This window comes from Myxocyprinus asiaticus, chromosome 11, assembly GCF_019703515.2.
Source record: "Myxocyprinus asiaticus isolate MX2 ecotype Aquarium Trade chromosome 11, UBuf_Myxa_2, whole genome shotgun sequence".
NCBI lineage: Eukaryota > Metazoa > Chordata > Actinopteri > Cypriniformes > Catostomidae > Myxocyprinus > Myxocyprinus asiaticus.
In genome coordinates, this window is record NC_059354.1 from 13,244,037 (window position 1) to 13,266,731 (window position 22,695).

Consider the following 22,695-nt stretch of genomic DNA (forward strand, 5'->3'; position numbering starts at 1 on the left):
TGAGGGGAGGATAGAGATGACCACATGGTATCTCAAAAGCCAACTCTGACAGCCTAAGAGTCTCTTCAGGGTGTGACCAAACAGAACAGGCTAAAAGACCAGCCTGACAATTTCAGCCCTCTCTACTTTTCGCTCTTTTTCGGCTGGCTTCGCTTCTCTTCGGCGCCCCTCTTCCCAGATCCCACACAATGTAGAGTTCAGGAAAGCTCGGAATGCAAAGTTCCGAGGAGCTCTCATCATCATTCCATTATACGGCATCCACTATCTTCAACAGAATTCCAAAACATTGATGCAACAGACAAAGACCCAAAGCAATGCAACTTACACAAGTACAAACCTCCAAACTTTTGCTGAAAGTGCTGGTGTTTTATAAACAATTTCTTACCTGATTGCAAATTGAAGCATACTTATTTATGTAATAATGGTTCTCAAGGCATGGTCTATAGACTACATAAAGTTCATTATTCTGTTACAGATAATTTCCATTTCATCTTTTATTAAAGCTCACTCACCAGCTTGTGTTTGTTTGTCTATGTGTTAGTTTAGTTTTATGTTGCAGATTAGTTAATAAAGTGTAGTTTGTATTCACAGAGAAGTTGACTGTGTATTTGATAAATTCATATCGGTCCCTTGAAATCTGTCGATCCTAAAAGCTACATGCTCATAAAGAGTATTTCAATCTATTTGTGATATTATTTTCAACGGACATGAAAGTAGTATTACTGTAAGAATTAATCGTATGTTCTGATCAACTCATCGCTGGCTGAAGACTTTGATCAGACGTAAACATTGTTTCTTTTAATTTTCCCTGAATCAATCGTTCATTTCCTTTTTGAGCTAAATTCCTAGCATTAATGGTTGGAAAATGACACAGGCATAAGCTTAAAGCCATAAACTAACCATTATGCAAATTCCCTACATATAATGGTGGACTGAATGCTGGTAGATTCTGAAAACATATTTATTTGTTTTATCTTATACTGTAAAGGTTAATTAGTTAAATATAAGCAAGGAAGACAAGACCAATCACAAATTAGTATGCAAATATATGTAAGAAAGAACAACAAAATGTGTTATGCAAATATGATGCCAACATCGCAATCAGTTGAGCTTTTCAAACTTATTCTAAAACGAATCTTTAACAGCACAAAAAAAATAAAAATAAAAAATAGACAGCACACCTAATGTTAAAATGATCTACAAAATAAAGTTTGAATGGAGTCTATAGCATTTTGGTCTTAATCAACTGCAGAAGTTTAATACTTAGTGTTAGAGGGCTTACACCCTAATCGTTCTTTGAGGAATATCAATATAGTTTTGCCTTGCAAGTACTATTAAGATGCCTGCAAAAAAAAAACACAACACACAAACAAACAAATGAAATGGTTAACAATGCCAAAGTATGGTTATTAGTGACCATGCATGGTGGATTGACTGTGATGAGGTACTAAGACATGAGAAAGATCTTGAAGTAGATTTGAGCGATTCCACCAATCCAGCTACCTGCAATATTCCACTCCTCTTCTGTGCTACAGGCCCCTATAAAACAGATGTAAGATAGATACAGTATGTAAAGACAGGCTAAAAAACAAAAACAAAAACAGGTACAGAATACAATAGATTGCTGCAATTGCTTGCTCATAAAAAAAATAAAAAAATAAAAATAATAATTCATTCAGTATTGGCATATTGTCCCGAAGGAAATAAATGTAGTCCAAAAGTTCAACAGAATGCAATGTATAGCAGGAACTGTGCAAAAGAAAGAACTATGATGTAATTTAAAGATTTTATTTCAATTTATGCACTATTTCTGCCAATATTAAAATGTAAGCAAATTTGCGACATTGGCCATTGATCAATTACCATATACACCAAAGACTTTTTTTGTACAAAAGGTCAGATTTTCTTGCTTCCATTGGACCCCACAAGATGCTCATTGGAACATTCTTATATCATGCTAGTAAAACATTAAGTATAAAGTTTTGCACAAACATATGGAGTCTATCATGCCAGCTTGAGTGCATGCTGTCATTAAAGCAAAAGGGGGGACAAACCAAATAATAATATTTTGAAATTCATTAATATTCAAATTTTAACTTTTTACTCAAAAAGTTTTACTGATATAATTTGTGGTGTAAAAAAAGAATTAGAAAAATGCAAAACAGAAGCATTCCCACTAGTGGGCTCAGACTTTTGTAGTCCACTTTATGTGATAAAAGGGGTGAAAGTGTAGAACAGATTGAGAGGAATCTCAGTATATTTTCATACCTGAAGCGCCAGGCAACCCTGGATTTCCATCAATACCAATTCTTCCTTCATCTCCAGGAAGGCCCTTTGTACCTTTGGTTGCTCCGAGAACTTGACCAGGTTCCCCAGCTGGGCCTGTTAAACCTGGGAGACCCGGCCGTCCCGGGTAGCCCTTCTCTCCAGGCTCCCCTACTGGACCTTCTCCCTGCAGGAATATGGGGGGGGGGGGGGGTGCAATTGTAGCTGGTTAGCATGGTTGAGTTAGCCCCTGCTGGAATATGGAATAAATACACAAATATGGCAGGAAAAAATAATATTTCTTAAGGCTGGATTACACAACACAACTTTTAAAGTTTGAACAGATTTTATAAGTACTAGGCAGCACTTAGCGACTTGAAATTGCTACAGACAAAAACTGGGCAACACACCAAAGGACTTGTGATCACACACTACTCGACAGTCAAGTTGATCCGATCTGATCACAAAGGCATGCAGAAACACAAGTCCTTCCGCTCTAGGAGATGCATAAATTATGTAAACAAACATGGATATGGGAACTTTTTATTGTTGTTGCTGTTACACTACCCTGCTAAAAAAATCCATCTTAACCAGCATGAAATTCCCATGGTTAATGCTGGTTAATGTGGCAGATTTGGTCCTGGTCTAACTGGTGGACCAGCATAGCCTTGCTTTTCACCAGCAAAACCAACCCAACCATCATAGTCTTTCAGGTGAAGCTGGTTTAGCAAATAAAAAAGCCTGGTAGGGTCACCAGCACACCAGCATGCCATGCTAGGGGATCAGCACACAAACAAAACTTAAGCTGGTGACCAGCAATGCTGGATTTTTTAGCAGGGTATGCTAAACTGGGTGGGAAGACACGGTCAGTATGACCTCTAGAGTGACTAGAATGCGTGTTTGAGGAGAGTGCCGTTAAAAGTCGAACTCCACTAGAGTGCTTCTTCTGCATCTCTGTTTTACTTGCGTGGTCAATTTGCATTAGCTGCTTATCACATGACTTCAGATTTGAGTCCTGGAGTCCATCATACACTACGAGATTTCCACTGTAGTCATGAATAGTTGGCTTAACCCTTCTGTTATGTTTAAAAATAATAACATCTGTGATGTTCAGGTCAGAAATTACCCATATAGAGTTCAATAGATTTATATTAGATATACAGCACACTCATCTATAAATTATGAACATGAAAACTGGCATAGGTTTACCTACATGTTTTCACACTGAACACAGGCTTACATAGTATCATTTTAAAAGGAATAAGTGCCAACTATATGTCAGTTGTGGTACTACTCGTGTATAGAAATATACAGAAATCCTTAGCTTTACTGTAAGGATTTACATTACGTAAAATAAGCTGATACTTAGATTACTTACAAATTTGATCTGTTTGAAAGAAAAACTAAATCATGGTTTATATTTAGCAAAATTACAACAATCGGAATATTGTAAAAAAGAGCATTTATTACTGTGATTCAATACTTTGCCAGCATTGTCAAATCAACACTGTGCAGTTAAACTAGAAATAACTGACTATGTGTGTGTCATGTGTGCACTAAACACAGTTTTGGCAGTATGTGTAGGTGTGTGTAATGTCTGAAAATGTTAATCCTATAGAGCTATGCATAGTATATTTGATACATGATTTATTAAAGCCTTTACATCAGGGGTCGGCAAAATTGTTGACTTGGAGTGCCATTTTATATTTTCCTGGTCAATGGCTGTGCTGTGGAAATAAAGTTTTAGGATTTTGCAGGTGCGATTCATCGAAAAGGGCTAAATAGTTGATCGGCTTGTGATGGCGCGAATGGCTTGCATGTGCAGTTCGAGTCTCATCACATTTTAACTTTTTGTTTAGCCTCCCATTCAGCTGATGAAAACACACTGTGTGATCATGAGGAAGGACTACATTAAGAAGTAGATTGGAATGCAGGTGTGGAATTTCATATTTTCATATATTTTCAAATAAACTAGTCTACTCCTCTCTCGCTGTTGTTGGCGTGATTACCCCTCTGGCATGCGTGCCATAGGTTGCCGACCCCTGCTTTACATCATTTTATATTATTACTGATATTTCAAAATGAGTATTTGATGAATTGAAGCAGCTTGTACTTGGTTAAAACTCATTAATTATTTTATAGAAAAATAATTTTGAAATTAGTTTATCAAATATGGTACAACAGGCTTTTGTGTGTGTGTGTGTGTGTGTGAGAGAGAAAGTTACAGAGATAGTGACACTCTTCACTCAAGAGAAGCTTCACAGCTGCATTGAAAACCTGAGGGCGTTTCACGCTGCGCTTAACCCCAGGTTATCTTCATTCTAAACCCTGCTTTTAACCCCAGGTAAAGCAAAGTTTTCACACTTGTAATTTTGTAAGGGTGTTGGCACCACTTTTTACCACTCTGGAGCAGGGTTAGCGCCGCAGTTGCGGGGTTAACCCCACGTTGCGGTGCCAAAGGTATATACTGTGAAACGATGTGGTGTTAGAATGTTTCAGAAAGTTGTTTAGCAACAGATAACCGATCAAAAAAAGCCTCAGTATTTACCTCATTAAATATTCATGTGCTTTGTACCATAGCTGAAACTTATCACGCTGTTTACCTTCTCCGTCTGAGGGAATCTGGTAGTGTCAAACAGTAGTGGCAAACATGATAACTGCCGTGATGAAGAGACAGTATTCAGTGTTTCTGTGGCATATTTCAGAAGACGAAAGACAAAAAAAGCTGATTTGCTTGGCGACATTTCAAAGAAGAGGAGAGCAGCTCCACTGACAGGTTGTGTCCATCACAAGCTGCATTTGTCCAATCATTGTTATCGACACAGCAAATATGCAAATAAGAATGCTAACCTGGGGTTTACGAGTGTACAGTGTGAAACATCGGAACATGAATACCCAGGATTAAAATGAATACAGGGTTAAGTATGAACAGTGTGAAACATGAAACAGGATAACCCAGGATTCCATTTACCTGGTGTTTAGAATAACCAGGGGTTACCGATTTCAAGTGTGAAAAGCCCTCAGCAGTATTTACCCCGGATCAGATTTGATCAGAACATAACAGGTGCGGGCGAATGTTTGACATTCCATAAATATAAGCAAATATTACAAAAACCTTAATTTTGTGTGTAATATATATATATATATATATATATATATATATATATATATATATATATATATATATATATATAATTAATTCATTTAGTCGATGTTGAGGATAACCCAAAAGCACTTTGACCACTGTTTTTAACTCTTAAACAGGTCAAAAATTACCAGTACACCACAGGAGGGTTAAAAATGTAAAACACATTTTATGTCCTCGATTTAAATGGAATCATAGTCAGAGGGTAAGAGGTTATAATAGTTTTAAATTTAGTTTTTATTTCTATTTTGTTTTAAAATTTTTGCTCCAATTTAGTTTAGTTTTTGTTTTGTGTGTTAGTTCTTTGTTAGCTTTAGTTTAGTTTTAGTTTTTCATTACATTTAGTTTTTATATCAAGTGATGCATATAGAATGGGGAAAACAGGCATTCGTGCAACGTGGGTCGTATAGCTGGACACCCAAATGTACAGTTTGTAAATAATACTTATAATATTAAAAATCGTAATTTTAATAAGACCAAGTGAATTTCATTAATGATATTACAGTACAAGAAAACACATTCTGATTTAAAAATGCTTCTTTTTTACCGAACTTTAACCACAAAGTCCTCTTTAGTGCATTTGACATGAGAAAGTAAGTCTTGTCGCAACTCTGAAAACTGAACAACAAACAAAACTCTATACCAATTACAAGTGAAATGTAAAACAAATCACTGATTGACGGTATAAGACAGAATGAGTGAAAAGACTGTGTGTGTGTGTATGTGTGGGGGGGGAGAGAGAGAGAGAAAGTCAGAATAAATTACTGGATATTATATTGTTTCTGTTCTCTTTGCTTTAACATCATGCATTGGCAACACAATGAACAGTCATTCCAATAAAGGTTCAAATGTGTCATAATTGAAGTCCCAGACACGGCTAGTGTGTTTTCTATAGGGTGACCAGATTTTGAATGTCTCAAACTGGGACACATGAGGGGTTCGCGATACATGCAAATATATTTTATATATATATATATATATATATATATATATATATATATATATATATATATATATATATATATAGAGGGGTTGGTTTGAGTATTTCTGTAACTGTTGATCTCCTGGGATTTTCAAACACAACAGTCTCTAGAATTTATTCAGAATGGTGCCAAAAACAAAACAAAAAATCCAGTGAGCGGCTGTACTGTGGATGGAAATGCTTTGTTGATGAGAGAGGTCAACAGAGAATGGCCAGACTGGTTAGAATTGACAAAGTCTACGGTTTCCCGTACGACTCAATACACTCGATATTGCGTAGTAATGCATATGGGGAGTGCCTTCTTCAACGATCTAGTTGAAACCTCTCTACAATAACGCCAATATTCTAATATTGGCTATGGTGTTTGAGCCCTGCCAGTTTTGGCGTGAAACTGTCCGCTATAAAAACAGGTGCACAAACACCATTTCCTCAGAATTTCTTCTTTCAAGACAGCGATCATCTTGTCTAGAAGCCCTCTACCTTCTAATCTTCACGGGAAGAGAGTTTCCGCTCCCCTGCAGTGCACCGGCGAACATCACACTGCCTCGCTGATTGATGCTTTGCTGGTGAACGGGCCTCAGCATCCTGATTCCCAGCAGTGTTTCGGCAGGGTTTGTGTATCCTTACAAAGCAATTGTGTATTGTATATTGTGTGATATAAATATAAATATACAGTTGTGCTCAAAAGTTTGCATACCCTTGGAGAATTGGTAATATATGTACCATTTTTAAAGAAAACATGAGTGAGCAGGCAAAACACATTTCTTTTATTTCTTATGGGATTCATATTCAACTGTAGGTTATAACAGAATTACACAATCATAAAACAAAACATGGCAACAAAGAAAAAAATGAAATGACCCCTGTTCAAAAGTCTGCATACCCTTAGTTCTTAATACTGTGTATTGTTCCCTTTAGCATCAATGACAGCGTGCAGTCTTTTGTAATAGTTGTCTATGAGGCCCCAAATTCTTGCAGGTGGTATAGCTCCCCATTCATCTTGGCAAAATGCCTCCAGGTCATGCAAAGTCTTTGGTCATCTTGCATGAACCACTTGTTTGAGATCTCCCCAGTGTGGCTTGATGATATTAAGGTCAGGAGACTGTGATGGCCACTCCAGAACCTTCACCTTTTTCTGCTGTAACCACTGGAGGGTCAACTTGGCCTTGTGCTTAGGGTCATTGTCGTGTTGGAAAGTCCAAGAGCGTCCTATGCGCAGCTTTTGTGCAGAAGAATGCAAATTGTCTGCCAGTATTTTCTGATAACATGCTGCATTCATCTTGCCATCAATTTTCACAAGATTCCCCATGCCTTTAGAGCTCACACACCCCCAAAACATCAGTGAGCCACCACCATGCTTCACAGTGGGAATGGTATTCTTTTCACTATAGGCCTTGTTGACCCCTCTCCAAACATAGTGCTTATGGTTGTGACCATAAAGCTCTATTTTGGTCTCGTCACTCCAAATTACAGCGTGCCAGAAGCTGTGAGGCATGTCAAGGTTTTTTTTGTGGCATTGGCACAGTAAAGGCTTCTTTCTGGCAACTTGACCATGCAGCTAATTTTTTTTCAAGTATCATCGTATTGTGCTCCTTGAAACAACCACACCTCTTTTTCCAGAGCAGCCTGTATTTCTCCTGAGTTTACCTATGGGTTTTTCTTTGTATCCCGAACAATTCTTCTGGCAGTTGTGGCTGAAATCTTTCTTGGTCTACCTGACCTTGGCTTGGTATCAAGAGATCCCTGAATTTTCCACTTTTAATAAGTGATTGAACTGTATTGGCTAGCATTTTCAAGGCTTTGGATATCTTTTTATATCCTTTTCCATCTTTATAAGTTCCATTACCTTGTTACGCAGGTCTTTTGACAGTTCTTTTCTGCTCCCCATGGCTCAGTATCTAGCCTGCTCAGTGCATCCACATGAGAGCTAACAAACTCATTGACCATTTATACACAGACACTAATTGCAATTTAAAAAGCCACAGGTGTGGGAAATTAACCTTTAATTGCCATTTAAACCTGTGTGTCACCTTGTGTGTCTGTAACAAGGCCAAACATGTAAGGGTATGTAAACTTTTGATCAGGGCCATTTGGGTGATTTCTGTTATCATTATGATTTAAAAAGAAGCCAAACAACTATGTGATAATAAATGGCTTCATATGATCACTATCCTTATATAAAAGACATATATTTCATGATCAGTCATATTTTCAAAATCAATGCCAAAATTTCACACTTTCTGCCAGGGTATGCAAACTTTTGAGCACAACTGTATATTAATTTATATATCTAAAAGAGTCACTTACGTGTTCACGTCTTTTTAAAGATGTTGTTCCATAAGTGTTCCTTGTGCGAGAGGCACATGCTGTGCCCACGCAGAGTCAGCTCTCATAGAGACAGACTGTCCTCCCTGCGAGGGCATGAGTCTCAAAATGATTCGCTCATGAATCACCCTCGTTCTGAGGGACAATTCAGCCTCATGAGCCCTCCAACCGCCTCTTCTGTGATACCAGAGGATTTACACAAGGAGGCACGGCGGGGCCGTGAGGTCGAGCAGGATGACTTTGATGTGGTCCTCGTGGCGGCACACGCCCCGCGAGCCCCTAAACCTCTCCAAAGTGCATGTTTTCAGATACGTTATGTGCGAGACGAGCTCCGACCTTCTGAAAGAGCGGGTGGCCTCGTCACGTGCAGCTGTTCTGACGCTGGGGATGATCAGTGGATGATGCTGCCACCCCTCCCCCAGCGAGGGAGAGGAACGTGCATGCACCACTGACAGGGAGATGCTCTGCATCCTTACAAGGGCGGTTGAAGAGCTTCACCTCGAGTTGTCTCCCTCAGAGGAACCTGAACAGTTTCGCCTTGATGAATGGTTCCTGCAGTCCGGACGCCGTCAAACGGCAGCGTCCCGCAAATCTGCCCCATTCTTCCCCGAAGTTCATAACGAACTAAGTCTTGGCATACGCCCTTCTTGATGTGCTCGCGCAGTGACGCCATCCTCTTTAATGTGGATCACAGGGAAGAAAATGGTTATGCCCAATTACCCCATGTGGAGGAGGCAGTAGCGGCACACCTCTGCCCAGTGAGTAACAGGCCGTGGAAATCACACCCCATACATCCTTCCAAACTGTGTCGACAAAAGTCAGCACTGGTGGGAAAAGCTTACTCAGCGGCAGGACAAGATGGATCAGCACTCCACACAATGGCGGTGCTCCAGGTATTTCAAGCCAAGCTCCTCAGGAAAATGTATGAGCACGGCTTCGATCCAGAGACATTCAAAGAGCTCCGCACCACAACAGACTTAACGCTGCATGCCACGAAAGTCACTACGCAGGCCATCAGCAAGTCCATGGGCAACCTGGCATTTCTGGATCGGTATATATGGTTGACCCTCACAGAAATTAGTGATAAGGAAAAAGCCACTCTTTTGGATGCTCCAGTGTCTCCAGCTGGCCTCTTTGGCGGATCTGTGAATAAGTTTGCTGAGCGTTAAGTCGCGACTCAGCAGCAGTCACAGGCTATGAGACACTTTATGCCCAAATGGAGTATATCACAGCTGTTTGTTCTGTTTCGATCCAGCACCCGACTAAAAGCCCCATACCTGCTGCCTCACCGGCACCTGCGTATCAGCATGCGCAGCAAATCGCTCCTGACAGGCACAACCCTTTGAAGCGGAAAGCAAAGCCTGTGGATCCCTCCAGGTCTGCTCTAAAAAAGGCTCGACTGGAGACACAAAACACTGTTTGACACTGGGAAAGGAATATTGTTGTTCACAATATTGTTCAAAATGTTGTTTCTGTGTCTTGCACTCAAATAAATGCAATAAAAAATGCAATAAGTGCAAAAAAGAATACAGCACTCATTGCAAATGCACAAGATGCTCACACATTCTCAAAAAAAGAGCCCTTTTCCTCTTCAAAAGCACACACATTAATTGCAACCGCTGCCCTATAGTGAGCATCACATCATTTCATCCAGTGAGCAAACCAAATTGCCCTCTGTCCCATTATGCGGATGCGTGGTGAGCCCTAACGGATATTTCAGAATGGGTGCAAACAACAATCGAACATGGTTATACGATCCAATTTGCACGCCGGCCACCCATTTCAACAGCGTTCTGTCTTCCACGGTTTCACCCGAAGACCCGCCAGTGTTACGAGCTGCAATACACAATCTCATTGTGAAAAACGCTATAGAGATTGTCAAATTTTCAAGCACCAAAAGGGTTTTACAGCCGTTATTTTCTTGTTCCAAAGAAAGACGGTGGACTTTGGCCAATCCTGGATCTGAGACATTTAAATCGTGCACTCATAAAGCGCCCATTCAAAATTATTACTCATTCAGAAATGGATTTTAAATCACATGTACGCCCACATGATTAGTTTGATTCGATAGATCTGAAGGATGCGTCCTTTCATATTCAAATTTTATGACATCACAGGATGTTTTTGAGATCAGCGTTCGAGGGAACACCATATCAATTGAAAGACCTGCCCTTCGGACTGTCTCTGGCTCCTCGCACATTCACAAAGTGCATCGATGTGGTTCTCGCCCCTCCGAGATTAAGCGGCGTACACATCTTGAACTACCTCGACGATTGGCTGTTACTGGTGCAATCAGAGACTTTGTTATGCCAGCACAGTGACTTACTGCTTCAGCCATTCTACAGTGTCTGTCTCAGTTCAAACTGGGGAGAACACTTCCACTGAAGCTGTTTAAGAAAGCAATGGGATTTGTGGCAGCGGCATCCATCATCATTCCATTAGGTCTCTTACACATGAGACCTCTTGAGTGCTGGCTGAAGCACCATGTGCCACGACGTGCTTGGCGCCAAGGGTGCATGCGCATCACTATATCCCGCCGCTGTATAGCTGCTTTAGCACCATGGACACCTCCTGCATTTTACCAACGAGGTGTTGCGCTGGGGCAAGTTGTCATGCGGCGCCTAGAGCTATCGACTGCATTTCTAGCCTTAAAGAATTTTCAGTCAGAAACAGCAAACTGTCATGTCCTGGTTCGCTCAGACAACATGACAGTTGTGGCATATATAAACCGCCAAGACGGAATTCAGGAGACTTCACCCTCAAACTGTATTGAGGATTTGGGAAATATTCGGCAAAGCAGAAATCAATCTATTTGCCTCAGTGGCGGCATCCTCCACCGTATTCTCCCCTGTCTATGTTCTCGGGAAGGGGCGCATGAAAACATGTTCAGCGGGAGACGTTGATGTAAACACAGAGAAGGTGCACAATTGTCAAATCTGTCCATGTAGGGCATGGCGATTGAGTGCGAACGTCACCCCCCCAACCCCCCCAACATTTGCGTTGGATGATGACAGAGAGCAGCAGAGAGCGCCAAGCGCTTGATTCGTTGTCATGGTAACCAGATTGATTCTGAGCGGATTGCTACAAAACTAGAATGAAAGTATCGTCAAATCATCGTGCAATGCAATAAGAGATCTTCCCTTCACTGCAATCGATACCAGACTAATGTAATGAGTAGGGCTGGGAATTTATTCCAAAAAGAATCGATTCTGAGGCGTTGGGAATCGAGAATCGACTTGAAACATTGGAATCGAGCTGGAGTCGATTCCTTTCAGGGAAACTGGTTGATATTTTCAGACTGCGTTTATTTCCTCGACCACTGAACTACACATTTCAGAAGCCTAACAGCACTAATACAATAATAAAAAAAAAGGATTATAAAATGACTGCATCTTAACGATCATCAACCTGACTCTGAGTCTTTTGTAGTCTGTCAGCATCTGTAAATCCACTCCGTTTGTTCATCTGTATGAAGCAATCACACAAGCCCTTCAATACATCTGCTTTCCAGACCTGTATAGTCTGACAGTATTTTACTTTGGATTAAAGTTTTAATCAACATGCCAAATTTGTGACTGTAAATTGGCATACAATAACATTTTCCCCGATGTTACAACTTAAGTCTGCAACAAGAAGATGGCAGAGTTGAGTCAGCTTCCCAGTTCACATAAATCAGTATGTTGAAGTTTAATTGATCAATGTGCTGCACTTATAAAAGCAAGAATCTAACACTTCTCTACTCGTTCTCCACATTTTTACAGTGTTTTAAAACCTTTTTCATATATATATTTTTTTATTAGCCTACATTTGACACGATTTTATTTTTAATTAATTTTATGAAATAAAAAATAAATAAATAAAAAATAAAAAATAATGTAAATACACGTTATAAAATGTATATTTTTTAGATTGTATGAAATAAACCAGTACAACAACCTGGATTTTTAAATAAAACTGAAGTGTGTATTGTTTGCACATTTTATTCAGTGTACAAATGGTAGTGGACAATTACTGTACATTCTAATATAAACCTATTTATAACAAAAACTCATGAGTGATAACGCACAATTTCAATGTAGGTTGAATGATGCTTTTAACATTATATGTGATAGTTCTTTGAAATACAGGCGCATCTACTCAAACTTCCCTCAAATTTATCTTTAAGCATTGTGCTTTGGTATGTGCATGTAGGCCCTGATTTAAATTTAGAAAGGAGCTATTAATAGTAGGCCTAAATATCATTCTTGATATTATAAATAGAACAAAGAACGCTTTGTAGTGAGCTGTTTATTATGAGATATAACTTTTACCTCCTGTTTTGTTTTTTTTGTTTTTTCGGAATCTGAAAATACTCGAAAAAATTAGTCTGGAATTGACTCTTAAAACCAGGAATTGGAGTTGATTACCAAATTTCTGGTATTGAACAGCCCTAGTAATGAGCGCAATAGGCCATCTGCTAGTGCTATCGCTGCCTATCTTCATGTTAAGGTGATAGTGGATTTAAAAGGTTTAAAAACCTATCGCAACAAAAACTAATACTAAATATTTTTTACGATTATTTTTATTTTAGTAACCTTGGTCAGTAACCATCATATACTATGCAATTTTTTCAGCCTCAGACTTTCCCAAAATCTGCAGACTGTGTGGCACCAACGCGGCCCGACTGAAAATAGGCTGAAATCGGCGTTAAATTTGTGTAGTGTAATCCAGCCTTTAATGAGGTCCAGTTAAAAGTTGGCAGGTATTCTGATTAAATATCGTATAATTTCATTATATGGGTATGCTTACACCATTTGCAGCTATTATAGACCTCATTGTTAGACATACCTCTGCGATAAGCAGCTTTATAAATGCATTAGGTGAAGACTGGCACCACATCTATATGTTTATACATAATATGTACTCAACAATGCAGTTGCTGCCTTCTGATTAGTGGTATGTTTGGGACTCACAACATGTCCTTGCAGACCAGGTGCACCATTTTCTCCATTACGCCCAGGACTCCCCTGCTCTCCTTGGAAACCACTAGCACCTGGGTCCCCTGGGTCACCTGTTAATCCTACATTTCACAAGCATAGACAAAATATTATATATTTTTCTCAAGTATACCCTCCTCTCTGTTATCTATTCTTTTAAAGATGAAGTGTGCAATTTCTGCGCCATTAGTGTCACCAAACGTAATTACAAAAATAATGTTTTCAAACAGGTATCCCGATCAGTCCCTCTATCTTCCATTGGTAAAAAAACAAAAAAACAAAAAACACCTAGCCCCACACCAAAGTCATGCCATTGGTTGAGACAATGTTGCTGTGTCGGGCAGGTCGGCATGGTCAAACAAATAGAGTTATGTTTTGATAGTGGCACAGAGCTACAGTATTAACATTTTTCAGGGAAATCAACCTACAAATGTTTACTTATAGTTGTCTCTGCATTTTAAGCTGGGATGGGAGAAAGCATTTTAACACTGAAACACCCTTGCACCCTTCAGCTTTCATTTTATTTGTAATCTGTAATATAATGAATGACTATTTCACCTTTCACTGTAGCTGCGGTCAACTCTCCTTTTCTCCCCTTGGGTCCAGGCTCCCCTCGAGCACCAGGAAAACCCTCCAAAAATTGAAAAAATGATTGCAAATGTTTTACAGAAAGCAAGAGGAACAGAATTGCATTTTTTATTTTTTTATCTCATGTGACCTGAACAAGGCATGCCACAGAGCTCAATCAAATGGTATACGTCTACTTACAGGTACACCATCATTGCCTCTGGGTCCTGGGTCACCTTGATCACCCTGCTGACCCCACTCGCCCGCCATGCCAGAGTCACCAAGCTCACCAAAGGGGCCCGGAGCACCAGGCGGAGAAGATTTGATCTGGCATTCACAAAGCCCATGGTCACCTGGTAAAATTATAAAAACATATAGAAAGGACAGCAGCATTAGCAAAGTCTGACACGTCAACACATATAGAACATGAAACACTATATGTGTCCAGAGAAGAAAAAGATAATTATTTTTAATGCTCTGAAAAATGACCAACAAATGTTTTCCCAAAACATGACAAAAATACCTTGCTTTAAAAATTTAACCTTGACCATACAACTAGTAGTTACATGGAACATTAACATCTGCACTCGTTGCTTAAGCAAACTTGTTGGCAATGTCATACCCTTTGGTCCCTTTTTCCCAGCATTCCCTGGACGTCCACGGGGTCCTGGTGCACCTTTGAAATAGTCTTCCACTGAATCAGTACATAATAATAGTCAATGATAAAGACCTCAGCACTTTTTCGTTCAGTAGTTTTCAGAATTACTTTTTAGCTAAGTGGATCAATTGGAAAAGTTAACACTTTTAGGATTTCCTCATTGTATCTAATAAACATACACAATATACTGAATGTCTACATTGTTTTAATAAAATGCTTGATTAGCATATTGATTCACATTTTCTGAAGGCACCAGAAACATTTATGATTTTAAAAAAAAAAACACAGTTGATGAGTGTAACAGGTTTGTGTGCCTTTTAGAATTGAATTGTGAATGTCTTTTAAATTCCATTTCAATGCTAAACTTGAATGGAATTTCCCTGAATTCCAAATGAATAAGTTCCTCTACCTGTGATTCAAATTCAAATTCCAACTTCAAACAGGAAGCAATCTTTAAATTCTCAATTTTGCCCAAACCTTGAGTGTAATTAACGCACTTACCTGATCCCTTGGGTCCAGGTGGTCCACGGACTCCAGGCTGCCCATCAAAGCCAGGTGGGCCGGGCTGAGTGGCAGGTGTACCAGGTTCTCCAGCTTCGCCTTTCTTTCCCTTTGTTCCTCTTGGTCCCTCTGGGCCCCACAGAACAAATGTCCCTTGCGAAAAAGAAGTACACTTGTTTTCAGTGTGAAGTTGAAATTTAAAGTACATTGTTTTTCTTATATTACCTGTAAGTAGAATAATTTTAATGAATTTAAAGGATACTTCAGGTATCAGTTAACTTAAGGTAATACACTTTCATGAGAATGTGTCTTAACATGTTTAAGTACACTTTTTAATGTCATCCTCAGAATATTCTCTTGAAAGTACATTTTAAATAAAATTATACAAATGAATTATTAATAATGCTTTACTGTAGTTGAAAATAGCATGTTGTAGAATTGATTGGATTGACTGACCATATTAAAATCACATTTAAACAAAAGTATACTTGATTATCATGTTAACGTTAGTGTGTTACTAGAAATTACATTTAAAGGTTTTTCCTCATTAAAAAGGTTTTCCTCCTAAAGAATCAAACATTTGAAACATTTGTATAAAATCATGACCATACACATGAAGAAGACTCCATTCATATCAGTAACTTTAAAGAAACTGTTTTATTCCACATGAAGAGGGTCCCCTTATGAGGGCGGCCATGTTAGGATCACATGACCAGCCAATATACTACTCGCTTGATCTCAGTAACCGCACTGTTATTGGACACTTTCACTCATGTAATAAACTAATCATGGCTGACTGTGAATAGTGTATTTCTTCAATGGCATCAGTAACTGAAATCTATTTCATTTAAATGATGCTGCATCCAAGTCTAAGACAACATATTCAAAAAGTTACTGTGTGTATCTTTAAAGTCAATGCACATTAAAATGCTATTCAGTATACTTTCAAGAAATACTCTTCCAAGATTTTATTGCATTTTACTTACTGAATTATTAATTATTATTCGTGTTATACTCTATACTCTATAAAATCTCTCCCTCCATTGCAGCTCTTATATAAGAAGGTTTGAAACTGAAGGTTTGAATTTGGCTCTGTTCTTCACGTAGTCATAAGCTATCAAACGACTTCAGAAGACTTGAAATATAATGGAATAAATATAGTGTAAAGGTACTTTTATGGTGCTTTTTTAAATCAAACCGCACAATGCATGACTTACTGCATCATTTTCTGTTACAAGATAATTTTCTGTAAAGCTGCTTTGAAACGATTTGCGCTATACAAATAAAAACAACTTGAATCGACTTGCTTTTTGTGCTATTTGGATGTTGAACACCCACAGTCATTGTATGCTGTCAACATTCTACTAAACCTGTTTTGTTTTCCAAGGAAGAAAGTCATAAAGGTTTGGAGTGATTTGTGGGTGAACTGTTCCTTTAATGGTTAGATTAGGGCTACTCATGGAATACCTGTTTGTTCAGAAGCAGGGGGGCCTGGGGGACCTGACAGTCCTTTAGCACCCATAGGACCACGATTTCCTATTGGGCCACGCTCTCCTGGAGGTCCTGGAGGACCCACTATATGACCACAACAAAGACAGAGAAAGATGGAGAGAGTATGAAATATTTTGAGAATCTAGCAATAGAAGTTCCCCTGTATAATGAAAGTTAGATTAGGATTTAGAGGTGAAAAACCTTAAAAAAAAGGGGAGATGTAATATCAAACTGGTTTAATCTCAGTGCTATTTAAATTAAGAATAAATACTATACAAAAAGGCTTTCTTTATAGTACCCTCGGCATTGTAAAATGGACGTTCTGTGAATATCAGCTCTCCGGGTTCTCCTCTGTCCCCCTATTGAAAGATAAACATTTAGGAAATACAGCATATGATCGAGACTAAATGGTAAATTATGATGCCAAGCATAAAATAGCACTAAACAAAAACAGGGAAGCATTTATAACCTTGGGGCCAGTATTTCCTGGGAAACCTGGTAGTCCATTGTCACCCTGTAGGAATAGAGAGACACTTTAAGAAAGGCTTAAAGTAGATAAAAATAGAGTACATTTCTGTTAAATTAATATACAAAATAATATACCCTAGGTCCGGGCCAGCCATTAAATCCTGGGCTTCCCTGAAATTAGTAATAGTAACTGGTTACATTTTTTGCATAGACTACTGATGAGTGATTTCAGATTTCAGCACTTAATTGCTTAACAAGTTTTCATACCTGCAGTCCCATAAACCCAGTAACACCATCCTCTCCTTTGACTGACATAGGTTCCTATAATAATCAACAAAGAAAAGATTATCATGCCAGGTAAAACTGCTTTGCAGGCAGGGAGTGAACCGCAACCATTTAGTGAATGTATCCCTGTGTTTTTTAGGCTGATCCAGCTAATGAACATGCGCATATGCCTTTATCAAAAAGGCATTTGGCTCTTATATCCTCTATTCCAAAAGCTACCATATTGAGCGTTTTATACATTTTTCTATGAGTGGTCTGTTTTTTCCACTCTGGATATTCAGCAGATAACTTGCAGGAGGAATCACTGTGTTGGAGGAAGTCAAGCAACATTAGTAAATGCATTTGGTATGATGCACCAAACAATGAAAAACATTTTGAACAGCATTTTTTAATCTTAGTTAATGTTAATTTATAAAAATACAATTGCTCATTGTATATGTTTGTCCTTAATGCATTAAGTAAATGTCAATGTATACAATATTTAATAAAAACAAATGTACTGTACATGTTGAAACTAACATAGGATTACTAAGTGCTGTACAAGTATTATTCACTGTTAGTTCATGTTATTGATTAAAACCTTATTGTATGTTCACCAAGATTTTATGTCACCTACCACATCTCCTGGTTCTCCTTTATATCCTCTCTCGCCTTTTTGACCCTGTTAAAGAAAACCCAGAATATTAAAGAGATAAAAATTAATGTAGAGACCACTTCTGATGCTATTAAAGGAGTATTCCGTGTCCAATACATGTTAAGCTCAATCGACAGCATTTGTGGAATAATATTGATTACCACAAAAATGTATTTTGACTTGCCTCTCCTTTTCTTTAAAAAAAGCAAAAATCGAGGTTACAGTGAGGCACTTACAATGGAAGTGAATGGAAACCAATTTTTTTTTATGTTAAAATACTCACTTTTCCAAAAGTATAGCCACAAGACATGCGTGTTAACAGGATTGTAGTGTGATAAAATCACTTACTAACCTTTTCTGTATAAAGTTACAATTTCGTTGCCATGACAATATAATGTCAACAAACCCTAAAACCCTAAAATGACAGTAAAAATTACGATAAACCAACAGCTCAAATAATACATTAATTTTAACAGAAGTAATGTACAGTAAGTGCTTTTATAAAATTATAAGCTTCATATATCTGCCTTTAAACCCTCCATAAAATTGGCCACATTCACTTCCATTGTAAGTACTCCACAGTAACCTTGATTTATGCTTTTTTAAAGAAAAGGACGGACGAGTCTAAATGAATTTTTTGGTAATCAATATTATGCCACAAATGCTGTCGATTGAGCCAAACTTGTATTGAACCTGGAATATTCCTTTAAATACAATGAACCCCTGTGAGAGCAAGTCAATTTGTAATATTTTCTGAAAAACCATTTCTGAAAAAGTCCTGCCTGCCAATCTGCAGGGGGTGGTCTGGTGTGTGGGAAAGGTCCTGGTTGGCCTGTCTCTCCAACATCCCCCTGTAATGAGCATATGACATAAAGTTAAGCAAAACCAGTGCAGTCTTGACATTAGTAAAAGTCACAAAAAATGTTCTCACCGATTCTCCTTTGACTCCTTTTATTATCCTAGTGCTTTCACCCTGTATAGTGGCAACATATGCACAACATCAATTTGAAGATGCCTATTTATCAAAGTGACTTACAAGAAACCATATATTGTGCTGTTACAAAAAGTTTCAGTTTGCAGGTAAATACTTATATAAAAAAATGTAGTTCAATTTTTAACAGCTCACCTTTTGTCCTTTCAAGCCTTTAATACCAGGGGGACCCTAAAGAAAGACAATACAACATCAAGGTCAGTTTTTTTACAGAGCGCATTTAAAAACAGTAAGCATATACCAAAGTGCTGCACATTGGCAATAAAAACACAATAATACAATTTAAAAGATAAGACCTCTGCCGAAAACTCCAACATAGTTGGTCAAGTTTTGCTGGTGAACAACATGCATCTGCTGGTCCAACAGTTAGACCAGCACCAAACCAGAATAAACCAGCCTAGACCAAATTGGGAATTGCATACTGGTTAAGATGGTCTTTCAGTAGGGACCAAATAGAAATAACAAAGCAACAAAAAACACTTAAGAAACAACAAGCAAACTAGTATATAGATATGGGAGGGCGGGGCCGGGTCGTGATTCCGCACACCCAGCCCCTAATTGGGCTGATTAGCCCGAGAGGGATAAAGGCCGACTGGAGACGGCAGTGCGACAGAGAGAGAGTGAGTGTTATGGACAGTTGTCCGGCGTGCGTGCGTGCGTGCGTGCGTGCGTGCATCTTTTGATTCAGTTTATTATTAAAATATTATTTATATCGTTAAGCCGGTTCTCGCCTCCTCCTTTCCTTCTACCCTGTTACAATAGATAATATAGATAAGTCAGTTGGAAGAAGAGGTATTAGGTTTAAAATAAAGCAACCTACACAACTTTGTGCAAAATTAACTTACCCATAGACCTAGTCCTCCTGGCAGTCCTCTGCCACCTGGGTTTCCAGTTGGTCCCTGCCAAATTGAAATGAGATGTTTTATGAAACACTTGATTTCTCCCCAACTTTTCATTCATGACAACTCATTTTCTATTATCACAAGACAAAAGGATAAAATAAAGTAAAACTTACAATTAATCCTTCAAGGCCTGGCTGTCCTGGATCTCCCTGTAATACAACAGAAAATGATGAGAACATATTTGATGTTGCTTGATTTATGTGTAATACACAATTTCTGGGAGTCAGGCTGCACCAATCCGCATCTAAGGATGATACAACGAGCACTACTGATGAAGAACTAAACACTGGATTTGCCAAAGATTGCAATTTACAGTAGCGGCATAAATCTTTGAAAAATGTTTTCAAGCCTTTAGCAGCAAGTTGACTAGATATTAGGGCTGAGCGACATGTCTTAAAAAATTATATCTTAATATTTTTCAGCCTATTGACGAGATTCAATATATATCTCGATAATTATGTTTTTTGCATTTTCATTGATATGCACTTTATATTTATATTTCATATACAGTGATACATATTATTTACCTTCAAATGTTTTTACTAATACATTTTTGTGAATGAACAAGGTGTGCAAAGCTACTTCACTGACTTATTTTTGAAACCCCAGCTGAATATTGCATAATACTAAATTATTACTGTGGGACACGTCAGGTTTATTATTATAATATGATGCTGATCTATCATTATTATTCTGATTATTAGATTTGTATTATACAAAATAATATATTTCTGTTCTCTCCACCTGGGGCTTTTATTTTGACACCGAAAGTGCTGTCATATTTAGCTTTTATTTCGACACAGCAAAGACAATGGCTGTGTCTCGTTTGGAAGGATGCGTCCTCCAGAGGTTGCATTTGTCGGCCACATACGTCATCGAGGCTGTCTCGTTTCAGAAAAGCGAGTAGGACACTTCGAATGCAACCTTCTTTCACGGGAATTCGGAGGATGCATGGGGTGTATCCTTCTCACAACACACAATTCTTTGCTTCAACGGAAATGTCTAAAAAATGATGCCAATTTGCCCATAAATATGATGTTCAAATGCAAGTAATGTTAATTCCCAAGTTGAAGTACCTCAGTAGATGGGTGCAGAGTATATAATATGTATAATTATATTAATATATAATTAAAATAAAGTATTAGACTAAAAGTACACCTGTAAAATCTATTTTCTTTTCTCTTCATATCATTATAAAATGTACCTCATACATTCCCTTCTAAAGGGAATTTGTTCCCTTCTCACTCAAAGCACTCACGCTTGTTAAAGAGTGCCGTGCTGTCATAGCAACCATGTTACATTCAGTTTTCGTTTGTCCTAGGAAGGCCGTCTCGTTTAAACGAGGCTTGTTTAAAGGAAGACACTCGGTATACTGCAGCCTTCAAAGGACGCGTCCTACCTAGCATGCAGCCTTCCAAACGAGACACAGCCATTGTGTATTTGACAGTTTATAATGATCCGCATTTCCTGAAATGCTGCAATCTCCTCCTTTTCTGTTATTCTGTGCCGCATTTGTAGATTTGTATATTAACTTGTAACTATTACTAATGTTTGGAATTGCGCGAATGCTTGAACGTAAATTACTTTGATTTCGCCATGCGTGTGCACACAGATCAGTGCATCACTGGTTTGTTCTGAATCACACACAGACATGTTTAACTATCTTTCTTTAAATCACAGCCTTTTGTGGATTAATAATCACATATGACCAACTCACTATTTTTATGCTATTTTGATTAATTATTTGATTAATCTCGATTATATCGTTAATATTCGATATATCGCCCAGCCCTACTAGATACAGTATCCATAAGTAGAATTGTATATTCTTGTATATTCTGCATTTTCTAAGCTGCAAACTAGACCAGGCTTTATGTTGATTGTAAAAAGTCTGTCTAAACGAGAGTACCTGTCACACGTGTTTGCTGCTGACCCCATAAAGACTGACTCCTTGGCCTCCAATTTTAACATGCAGACAAAAACCTCCAAACTTTTCACTTCTCTCTGAATTAATCAATTTCTGGACACACAATGGTACCAAATAACTTGACCGGTTATTCCCCAACATTCAATCTCCTTCATGTGTCTTTATTCAAATGACACCAGGATACTCAAGGCACTAACATTATATGGATATAACACATAAAATAATAATAATAAAAAAACTAAGTAAAATTAAGTGCACTAAATGGAATAAATTCTCTGTTTCTTATCTACCTGAGAACAAACATGTAGACGATCTCTTTTTTTATCAGTTACAGTATCTACATGATTTATTTCTAGTGCAATGAGACTAAATGGAGAGCAAATGGAGACTTCTGCTTTTTCTGCTTTTTCTCCTGAGAAAGAGACCCCAGTAATCCCACATGTGTCTTTTCTAGAGTTCCAGAGGAGATCCGAACAATGTCTCACACTGTACAAAGATTTGTCAAGGTTCCAAAGTCAGCAATCAAATATCAGAGATTTCTCATAAAATTGATCCAAGACCAAATTATTTAGGCTGTA

General features: G+C 38.2%; 1 protein-coding gene across 2 annotated transcripts in view; it reads right to left on the minus strand.

Moving 5' to 3' along the window:
• Positions 1-22,695, minus strand: part of LOC127448185 (collagen alpha-2(IV) chain-like) — a 145,811-nt gene that overhangs the window by 35,557 nt on the left and 87,559 nt on the right. For both annotated transcript variants that reach the window (XM_051710532.1, XM_051710531.1), the window contains 18 exons: positions 20,304-20,339; positions 20,134-20,187; positions 19,424-19,459; positions 19,229-19,270; positions 19,080-19,148; positions 18,280-18,324; positions 17,646-17,699; positions 17,514-17,549; positions 17,380-17,424; positions 17,209-17,269; positions 16,887-16,994; positions 15,420-15,572; positions 14,883-14,954; positions 14,462-14,613; positions 14,252-14,324; positions 13,670-13,776; positions 2,269-2,452; positions 1,504-1,539 (listed from right to left, as the gene is read on the minus strand). In XM_051710532.1, the coding sequence (XP_051566492.1) occupies positions 1,504-1,539; positions 2,269-2,452; positions 13,670-13,776; positions 14,252-14,324; positions 14,462-14,613; positions 14,883-14,954; positions 15,420-15,572; positions 16,887-16,994; positions 17,209-17,269; positions 17,380-17,424; positions 17,514-17,549; positions 17,646-17,699; positions 18,280-18,324; positions 19,080-19,148; positions 19,229-19,270; positions 19,424-19,459; positions 20,134-20,187; positions 20,304-20,339 (1,363 nt within the window). The remainder of the gene's footprint in view (positions 1-1,503; positions 1,540-2,268; positions 2,453-13,669; positions 13,777-14,251; positions 14,325-14,461; positions 14,614-14,882; positions 14,955-15,419; positions 15,573-16,886; positions 16,995-17,208; positions 17,270-17,379; positions 17,425-17,513; positions 17,550-17,645; positions 17,700-18,279; positions 18,325-19,079; positions 19,149-19,228; positions 19,271-19,423; positions 19,460-20,133; positions 20,188-20,303; positions 20,340-22,695) is intronic.